General features: G+C 45.4%; 1 protein-coding gene across 6 annotated transcripts in view; it reads left to right on the top strand.

Annotated features, from left to right (window-relative positions):
* Positions 1–5097: 5097 nt before the first annotated feature.
* The window catches only part of DGUOK (deoxyguanosine kinase), a 30825-nt gene continuing 25219 nt past the window's right edge, over positions 5098–10703 (top strand). For 2 of the 6 annotated variants that reach the window (XM_032497883.1, XM_032497884.1), the window contains exons 1-2: positions 5160–5298; positions 8567–8708. Coding sequence is in view for 1 of the 6 variants with exons in the window: in XM_006176140.3 (XP_006176202.2) it covers positions 5157–5298 (142 nt within the window). In the remaining 5 variants the exon portion in view is untranslated. Of the gene's footprint in view, positions 5299–8566; positions 8709–10703 lie in introns of all 6 variants that reach the window. The other 4 variants (XR_001364868.2, XM_006176140.3, XM_032497887.1 and 1 more) reach the window with 4 other exon arrangements.

Raw genomic sequence — 10703 nt, 5'->3', positions numbered from 1 at the left:
CTTGCCCCCAAGGGTCGGGTAGAGAAGCACCTTTTCAAAAACCTCTACAGTATTTATGTCTTAGGACAGGTTTCCCAGAAGCAGACCTGGAAATGAGGACTCACATGCAATTAATTTATTAAGGAAGTGGTCTCAGGAGAAACCAATGAGCAGAGTGGGAGAGACAGGGCAGGAGAGGGGACGAAGTCCCACAGAGATGGCTTCAGCCTGGTCCCCAATGTCGACTGAAATAAATGCACAGCCTAAAAGTTGAGAGTTATGTTTTATTTGGCGGACATTTCTGGGAACATGAACCCCTTTGAGCCCAGGATGACAGCTTCCCAGATGGCTCCGAGGGGCTGCTCTGAAGAGGTAGGGGAGGAGCCAGGATATATAGGAGCTTTACAACAAAGACCAGGTGGTTGGAACATTAAAAGATTACTTGTTAACTAAAGAAAACCAGGCTTCTCAATTAAAGAATGTAGTGCTTTTCTATGTAGTGGGAGGAAGCAAACACTTGGGCTCACTGAATTCATTCCTTTGACAAGCACCTAGCTATCTAGGGCCAGTATCCTGTCCTTTCTTATTCTGAGTCCCCTCAGTGCACCTTTGTGAGTGGCTGCAGAGGCTGGCCTGCGGGCTTGTCTTCACTGGGGGGTGGCGGCAGCCACTAGTGACTTGATGGCTCTAGCATACTTTGTTTGCTGATATGGCTGCAGTATTTTTCGTTCACACCAGGGATCTCTGGAGTATAAACCTGTCTGCAGGCAGTGAGCCCGGCTTTCCCAGTCACACATCAGTGACTGGCAAAGGCATTTCCCAGGGGACAGGAAGTCCCAGACTTGCCTCCTGTTCAGGAAAGGGGCTCCAGTAGGCCGAGGGCAGTCCTGCAAAGAGCCACAGACACTGGCTATTGGGAGGGAAGGCACAGGGAAGGTAGGGCGCACACGCAGGCGCAGCCAGAGGAGGAGTGGAGCACGGACTCCCCCTGCTGTTGAGGGGCACGGCAGGGTCTCCACGTGGAGCAAGAAGGGGGGTCTGCCCCCACCTCCACGACCCAGTCTCACCCCACTTAGGGAAGGGTTACCTGAGAATTCTTCAGCTGAAGTCGAGTTCTGTGCTGACGGGAGGGGAGAGCATGGGTCAGTTACGTGGCTTGAGGAGTGTAAATCAACAGGCAGTAAATTAAGGATAAGTAGAAAGAACATCCCCGGCACTGAGGGCCAAGCGAAAGGCAGCCATTACTTATTATGCAATGTCTGTTGGTGGTACCCCTGGGGCAGGCGTTGTGCTAAACGCAGCACAGGGATTACCCTGCTCCATCCTCACCCCAGCTGTCTGAATCCAGAGCCCATGCTCTTAACCAGATGCCTCCTTTTACAACAAGGTATGTCAGTCAGAGCCATTCAGGGGAGCAGAGCCGCCACGCACATTATGGGAATAAGGGATTGGTTACAGGAATGAGGCTGCTCAAAGGTGGGACAAGACGGGCAGGTGAAGTTCTGTCGGGAACAGTGGGACAATCAAAGAGGAGTCCCTAGGCCTTGAGGGCTAGCGGGGATCCATCTGTGGGCACATCTGTGTGTCACAATATCTGATCTGGGAGATCTCCCCAGAGTGGCTGAGGCTCCCACTCTGCTTTCCAAATACACCCCAGGCTCTCTTTTGACCAACTCTAACTCAGAGCCCTGTCAGGAAGGGGCTTCTGGAAGTGTACTTCCTAGCTTAACCGAATTGATTTAGCACAATCCAGTACCTTTGAATATCTTTGATGCAAATGAGGATCTAACTGACCAGACAACAAGCAGCAGAAGAAAGTCTGGGTCACATTTGTGTATGTTTATCTCCCCATTTCTAATGGCTGCATAGCATTTTGGTGATATGGATCAGTATTTTATTTGTCACAACAGCATTTACACACATTTGAAAGTAGTCATTCATTCCGAGCTCCCTCCAAGGACTAAGCAGAGTGTCTGGTACACAGCAGACGCTCAGCAAATACTGGATGAAGGAACGGGTGCTGAATGACCAGAGTCCCCGTGGGGCAACATCAACTCTTATTCATAAACTCCAGCTGATTTCTGATAATCCCCCACGAGTAGGAAGTGGCTTCTTCCTCCAGATAAATGGGATGTAATTCTGCTCATCAACGTGCCACTACTTTCTGTCTTCTGGCCAGAAACTGAGATGGGATGAAAACATCCCGCTTACCACTTCCAGGAGGAACTGATCACCAACTTTTTCTCTCCCTTGCTCCCAAAAATCCATTTAATCACCCTCCTTCCTCGTGCAAATTGGGGGTGGGGCTCCAACATTCATGTTTGTCCCTTGAGACTTTATGTTTTGGCCACAGCTGGGCCAGAGTCTCTCTCCTGGAAATTTGGAATTATGACCAAGAAAGACAGTGAATTTTTATGCATGGTAGAACATAATAAAAGAAGCCTAAATAAATAAAGAGGAATAGAAGGATCACCCCTAGTATTGGGATAATTAACAGGCAAAAGATATTTTACTTTTTTTAACACTCTACTTCCAAAAAAAGTAAAAGCTTTCATAAGCAAGGAACAGAGTGAGAGAAAATACTCACAAAGGACTCATGTGCAGAAAATACAAAAAACGACAAGTAAAAGACAGCCAATAGAAAAATCGGTACAGGACTTGAACAGGTCCTACACAACAGGGGTCCTTGAAATGGCCAATAAACATGTGAAAAAAAGGTTCCACTTCATTAAAAATCAGAAAAATGCAGATTATAACTACAAGACACCATTATCCAGCAGAATGAATAAAATTTTAAAAAGTTGATGATACCAACTGTTGGTAAGAAAGTGGAACAAGCAGAGTACTCACTCACTGATGGTGGCACTGTCAATTGATACAATCAAACACTGTGGAACTGAATACTCCTTGGGGATATCTACTAAAGCCAGGCATACATATAGCCCATCATGCAACAATTCCACTTGTGGGCATGCGCCCAAGAGAGATGCATACTTAACTTTACCAAAAGACATATTCAAGAATATTCATAGTAATGGTATCTATAGTAGCCCAAATCTAGAACTTCCCAAACGTCCATCAAGAGTAGAATGGATAAAATATAGTGTGGTATAGTGACATAATGGAATACCATACAGCAACGAGAATGAATGACCTGACTGCATATATAACATGTATCAATCTCACAGATATTATGTTAAATGAAAGAAGTGCTCACTATACGATTTCATTTATGTAAAGAACAGGCAAAACTAAAGTCTGCTGTTAGAAGTCAGGCTATCGGTTACCTCTGGGGGGTAGTAACTGGCAGGGGAAATGGATTCTGGGGATGCTGGTAATGCGCACTATTTCTTGATCTGAATCCGGGTAACAGTGTGCTCAGTTTGTGAAAATTTCACTAAATTGTACATTTATAATACATGTTATTTTCTCCACTACATATCATACTTCACTATAAAGGTTTTTAAATGACTTTAAAAAAATATTTCATTTATTTATTATTTAATCTTGGCAGGGGGGAAGTAATTAGGTTTATTTTTGTAGGAAGTACTGGGGATTGAACCCAGGATCTCCCCTATGCTAAGCATGTGCTCTACCACTGAGCTATACTTTCCACTCTTAGGTGACTTAGGAGCTCTAATTTTTAGGAGGAGGTTAGTTGCCTTTCTTCATCTAAACCTGCCCACAACTTCCTTATTTAACCGTCACAGCGACCCTGATGGTAATGAAGGCAGCAACGACAGTAGGGACACAGAGCGTCTCAAACTTTTTGGATGAATATTTTCCCAAGTCCAAGTTTGTACAGGTAGAGAAATGTAAGTAGTATTTTTACACAGAGGTGACTATGGGAGTGGGCAATGGGACAGACTTTAGCTGTTCCAATATTGATTAGCACTCCATTAGGTTATCCTAAATAAACTAACAATCTACTTTTTAATAGATTGTGCTTAATATAATATATGAATGTCATTTCAGCCATCCCATACAATCAACAATATAAGTAAAAGGTCCTGTGCCTGCTTTACAAGCAGTTGTCCCAGCCACTGACCCCGCCCCAACCCTTCTTGCAATCAGATTGGTTTCCTCAAATCTCCCCCATCTAAGAGTGCTGCCAGAATGCCGGTTTGCCCGTTGACTCCTGGTTTGACTCTTGTGGAAGTGAAGCAGGGAAAAAGGAAGCACCCTCTGACAACATTTCATAAATTCTTAATTCTGAAGTCGTTATGACCATGGGGTGTAGCAGGACAAAGCCAGTCATGGCCTCACCTGGTGGAAGCAGCTCAGAATGGTCCCTGTTCCTCTGCAGGACACAATTCTCCACCGACAGCTGCACTCCATTTATATACACCACCAAGCTTCTCTCTACCCTGGCTCTTCTCAAGCTTTTACAATTCCCATACCTAATCCCCACCAGCCGCCCCACCCCAGACCTCACCCCCACTATTGTTCACTTCCACAGAATCCAATCTTAGATGGTTTAAATGACTTCCACACTTGTCCCTGAGACTCCACCCTCTTCATCCTTATAAAATTTTTGACTACTATTCAAATCGCTTGAGCGAACATTTATTCATTCAAAAGGCAAAATGAGAGGTGGGGTGTAATTGATGAAGTAATTTATTAATTTATTCAATAAGGTTCCAGCATTGTGCTGCAAGTTACAGGGCCTGGGGAAAAGTCAGTTTGTGTAAATCATCAGGTTGAGTCATTTTCCTCCTTCAAACCGTCCAATTTCTCCCCAGATTAGAATAAAAACCAGACAACAAACACTTGGGGCGGGGAGGGGAGGTACTCTTTTAAAATTACAATTATTTTTATTTGTCTTTAGTTATGAAATTTATTTTAAAATGATACATAAGTGCAAAGGTGATGGAAATACTAGCTTATGTCTCTTTTTAAATGTTTGGGCAGTGAACGGAAACGAAGGCGAGATTCGCGCGGCGGCCACTCCAATTGTCAACAAACTCCTCCCATACCTCACACTCGGCTTTCTCTTCGCAACAGTGTGCTACAAACATCGCGAGAACAGAGCGGTCCCTTGGGCCCCCTCCCCCTTCCAGCTAGCTCAACCCCACCCACTTCCTGCCTGGCGATCGCCTGACGTCAGAAGCGCGTCGGAGGTACCGGGGGCGGAAGTGCTCTCGGCGGAAGTGATCGCTGCGTGACTCGTGGGCGGGATGGCCGTGGGCCGGTTCTATCTAAGGCTGCTGCGAGCACCCTGCAAGCCCGTGGCTCAGAGCCCACTCGGGGGCATGCCCCCCTCCAGGGGTCTACACGCGGGGCGCGGGCCCCGAAGGCTCTCCATCGAAGGCAACATTGGTAAGGGCCGCAAAGTAGCTGCCAAGCTTCGGCCTCCACAGAACAAGTGTCTGAGAGGCTGGGAGAGGGAGGTGGGCCCCGAACCCCCTCCCTCTCGGCCTGATGCGGCCGGATTGCTTGTTCTGAGCTGGCAGGCCTTTCCCCTCACAAGGTGCAATGTGGGCTTTTGCTTCTTTGATTTTACAGACGTCAGGCATCAGTACGCTCCCACAGGGACACGTTTATTGGGGCCTAAATGCCACGCAGTACGTAGATAGGACAAGAGCTAGCTAGTTTGGATAGGTCAAAATGGAAGCGATAAAGAACAGGGTGTGATTTCTTTGTTCTCCTAAGATAAGACTGCCAGATTTAGGGGAGAAAAAAATGCGCATTTAAAATAAGATTTCAGATAGCGAATAATATTTTAGTGTAAGTGTGTCCCATGCAATATTTGGAACATACACTGAAAAAACCCTAAGATTCAAATTTAACTGGATGTCCTTATTTTATCTTAGAATAGGCAACCCTACCCTAAGATAGTTCCTAACATTCAGTCGTTCAAATACCACTTTCACTGTTTTTGCTATGTCTCTTTGCTAGTCCCACTATAATTTCTAGCGTTTTTCTTAGAAGCTGCTCACTTGTTAAACTTTAAAACGTGTATTAAATTAAGAATAACTGTTCTAAGAGTAGAGACGCAGTATCTTAAAAATAATCAAAAAATAAATGAAAGCAAAACATTTCAATTTAATGTTAGTACGGTCAGACTTGAGGCTTTTACCTGCCAAGGTGCTGAGCCCAAAAAAGGGATTAGCAATTGTTAAGTGTGGAAAACATTCTAGCAACAACAGTTTCTTTTCTGACACATTGAACAAATAGCCCTTTGAGTGACTTCCATATTCAGGCACTGGGGTTACTGCAGTGAACAGAGCAAATAAAAATCTCTGCTCTCAGGGAACTCTTAGTAGAGAGAGATAGACAGTAGACAACATGAATTAAGCAAAGTAAACAGTAGATGAGACAGTAAGGAGTGTGATGGAGAAAATTCAGGGATGAGGGGTTGAGGGAAGTTGCAGTTTTTAAATAGAGTAATCAAGACAGGCGTCACTGAGAAGGTGATATTTGAGCAAAAACCTGAAGAAGGTGAGGGAGTGAGCCATGTGGATGACTGGGAGAAGAATCTTCCAGGCGGAGGGAAGGCCAAGTGAGAAGGCCCTGAGGTGGGAAGTGTGTTCAGGGAACAGGAAGAAAGCCATTGTGGCTGGAGTGGAGTGCAAGGGGGAATCTGGGGAAGATGAGGTCAGAAGGTGAGGAGTGGCTGGATCGTGTAGGCCTTGTAGTCCACCATGGAGTTTTCCTCTGAGATGGGAAACTGTTGGAAGGTTTGAGCAGTCAAGTGACGTGATTTGACTTAGATTATAAAAAGATCACTCTGGCTGATATGTTGAAAATAGAAGGTGTCAGGAAGTTGTTGTGATGACGAGTTGTAATGGAGGTGGTGAGAAGTGATTAGATTCTAGTTATATTTAAAGTAGGCACACTGGATTTGGTAATAGAAAGATGTGGAATCTTGGTGCTGATGATCCAGGCTTGATGTCAGCCTTGAGGAGAGTTCATGGGGATGAGTGCTTCTTATGCCCCCACCAGCTTTTGTGTCCACCGAGTGAGCTGTAGCCACCCCCCCCCCACCAACTCCCCAGGAGACCCTCCAAGACCAGCAGATTTTTGAGTGGGTTGGATTATCCGAGAGGAGGAGCACTGGGGAAACATCCTTTGGAGAGTCCAGTAAAGACCAAATCAATACATGACCCTCCAGGATCCCTGGAATGTTGCCTGTTTATCCTCCAGCCCTTAACCAAGTAAACACCATTGATCAATAGGAACAAAACCAGAGAAAGAAGAGCCTGCCTGGTCTACAGCAGAATGAGATGTTGGAAGCCAGGTGTGAGCTTGATTTTAGCCCCTTCACTTTGTAGCTGTGGAACATTAGCCAAATTAAATGTCTCTTTTACCTGTAATGTGACTTTAACCATAGTAATGCCCTCTGGCAGTTGTTGGGAGGATTCAGTGAAGTCCTGAATGCCAAATGCCGATACTAATCAGAACTTTTGAATAAGAATGTTTCTTTGTTTAAAGTAAAAAAAAAAAAAAAAGAAAGAAAGAAAGAAAGAAGAAAGTGGCATAGAAGATAAAGAGGGCTCAGTGATGACTCCAATCATTTTGGCCTGAGTAACTTGAGAGATGGAGTTCCAGTTTTCTTAGATGAGGAAGAGTGGGAAGAACAGCCTGAGGCCAGAGGGTCGTTTCACGTTTGGGGTTTTAGGCACGTTAGGTTTTTACACACATTTTAGAGATCTAAGCAGGGTTGTTGAATAGTCAGCTGGGTATATAAGTCCAGAGTTCAGACTCTTCCAGGACTGGAGTTACTAAATGCAGATGGTATTTAAAGCCAGGAGCCTATGTGTGTGGATGGAAAGGACTCCATCCTGGGCACACAAAGATTAGAGAGATGGAGGAGAGGGGAAGGAACCAGCAAAAGAGACTGAGAGGAATGACCACTGAGATAGCAGAGAAACCAAAAGAGAATGATGTCCTGGAAGCCACATGACATTGGTGTCTAGGGGCAGGGACTGTAATGCCATCTAAGTAACGGAGCTCTATGGTGAACTTGAACAATTATAGGAGCGGAAGTGGTGAAAGTCTGATTGGCGGAGGTTCAAGGAGAATGGGAGGTGAGGAATTGGAGACAGTGGGTGAAGACAACTGTTGGGAAGTTTTTCTAGAAAGGGGAGACACAGGGTGGTAGCTGAAATGGGAAGAGGGTTTGAGAAGGTTGTTTTCGTTCTTTTTTTTCTTTTTTGTAAGAGGAATTAGATCATGTAAGCTGGTAGAGAAGGAAAAAACTAATAAAACAGGAAAGAGGATAGACTTGCCAGAGTGATTTCAGTAAGCAAGGAGGAGTGGAACCTGTTGCCCAAGCAGAGAGAGGCTGGCTTTAGCTAGGAGCACAGTTTCCCTAGGAACGGGGGAGTGCCAGCATCAGTGATTACTGACTCAGGTAGGTGTAGCGGGACCTTGGGCAAGATCGTCTGGTTGTGTCCGTTTTCTCAGTGAAACTGGAAGAAAGATCAGCTAAGGGTGAGTGTGAGGAGAGAGGAAAGACATGAAAGAGTCTAGAGAGTGAGCGGGAGAAACGCAGAATTGCTGGGTGGCAGTAAGGACCCATTTATACTCAGTGGTCTTGAATTTAAACTGAGCCCAGTCACCAAAGCTGTGTGTATTTCTCCAGCCAAATCAGAAACATGGAAAGGAATGAGACGGGAAGGTCCTGCTACCTGCCTGAGGGTGTTATTTCAAGGTGTTCTGTCCTGTACTTTGGGAACAGCAAAGGAAGCTCTGTCCTCAGAGCCCAGAGAGGAACACTTCACAAAGTGAGTACTTTAGTCAGGCCATCAGGTGAAGTGTGAGCTGCTTCTCGCAGTTTTCCTGACCTTTGCTTCTTAACCTTTCCAGATTCCTATGCTTCTTCCTTGCTTTCTCACACATCCAAGGCTCACTGAGTGCCTACTGTGCAGGTGGACTCAGATGTGGGCCACCTCGTATCCTCACAGTGAAGTGGGAGGAGCAGACTTCTAAACGTAATTTCTGTAGCATGTGATGAGTGCTAGGTTTGGACATGGACACTCGGAATCTCTGGGGTAGGAATTCCTACCCCCAAGGAAAGAGTGTTCCAGGCACAGGAAGTAACACTTGCCAGTGCAGAGCCTGGAGAAACATGCAGGGTTTTTTTGTTTTGTTGGAAACATGCAGTTTTAATATCGATCCTGTGCCTGGAGTTTAAAGGGCCTGAGAGAGGATGGTAGAACCAGAGGTTGGAAGGGGAGGATTTGCCAGATGTTGAACAGCTAGGGGTTTCTCATTTGGGCTGTGGGAGGCTGCTGAAGACTTGAAGCCAGTATATGCCGTGGTCCAGATTAATCTTAAAGAGGAAATTGGCTAGAATGAACGAATAGACAGAAAGCTCCATGAAGCAGGCACTTTGTGTGTTTTGTTTGCTGCAGGACTCATACTGCCTTGCATCCAGTTTGTTGAATGAATGAATAGGAATAGAGTTTGGAGTAGATGGACTAGTTTTGTGGCTGTTGTATAGCTGAAGGGAGGGAAGGTGCAGGCCTGAACAGAGAATGGTGGGACAGAGAAGACATGATGGTTTGAGAGAGATTTTGGAAGTGGGATTAACGGGGCTTGGTGGCCACTTGGAGGCGAGGGATAAGGAGGTTTAATTTGGACACTGAGTCTGAGAACCGAGGATGGAAATAAAGGAAGAGGACATCTGGGGAGGTAAGAGTGATACATTTTGTAGGAGATGCCTCTGAGACAGGACAGAGATTGCTGTTCTGAGGCAGACTGGAAGAAGAACCTAAGTCAGTAGAGAGATTGGAGCTGGGATCTGAGATATGGAAGTTGTTGACTTGTGGGGGTAGTTGTGGAAGCCTTGGAAGTGAACACAGTTGCCCAAGGAAAGTGTGACTAATGAGAAGTGGGACTGGGGGACCTTAATCTGGCTCTTTCTAGTTTTATCTCCTGTTATGTTTTTCTCTGTCACCCACACAGCCTGATGACTCTCCCCAGACAGAACTGGTCACTGCCTCCTCTGTGTGCTCACGTAACGTTCTGTGCCCAGAACGGCTGCAGCACTTGCGTCCTGTTGAGACTGTTTGCATATTCCCTGGGTTAGCCACTTAGTGTCTTGCTCATCTCTGTATCACCAGCACCTAACCCACGCCTGGCCCGTTGCACTCATTCAGTGTTTACCAGATGCTTGAGTTCTGTGCTGTGATATCCTTGTGGAAGTTAGTCATTGCTGTCCACAGAGGAAATACATTAAACTTCTTAAATAGTAATCGTGTTCTCTTAACCACAGGTGGCAGCCCTCCACACACACACCCAAATCAGAGAGTTGTCTGCTCAGAAAATCTGAACAGGGGAAGGTGAACCCATGTCCCAGCTGAAGTTAGATATGTGTAGAGGGCCTTTTCTCGTAGTCCTGCTGCTGTAAATCTTGTTCATCTGATCCTGCATGTGCAGACAGCAGCAGACAGGGAAGATGGGTCAGTGAGGGAGCAACTAATGGCACCTGGCATGAGTTACTAAGCCAGATGCCATGTGTGATTGAAAGTCAAATGCTTGCAACCTAGAATCGCTTACAATCTAAAAAATAAAATACCTAGCCTATCTTTTAAGTGTATTCATCACTGAAGTGTATTTTCACCTTCCAAAGTAAGTTATTTTATGATTACAAATCTGAATTATTCTTAGTGAGGCATCTCCGACTGTTTTTTGTTTTTTCACTTTGATTTTCAAAGGTCTGACAGAGGATACTTCACTTTTGCCATCTAGAGACTTGTACGTAAAGCAGTGGAGGA

This window comes from Camelus ferus, chromosome 15 (assembly GCF_009834535.1).
Source record: "Camelus ferus isolate YT-003-E chromosome 15, BCGSAC_Cfer_1.0, whole genome shotgun sequence".
Classification (NCBI taxonomy): domain Eukaryota; kingdom Metazoa; phylum Chordata; class Mammalia; order Artiodactyla; family Camelidae; genus Camelus; species Camelus ferus.
Note: the sequence above shows the minus strand (reverse complement) of the source record. Positions and strands in the feature narration are given on the sequence as shown.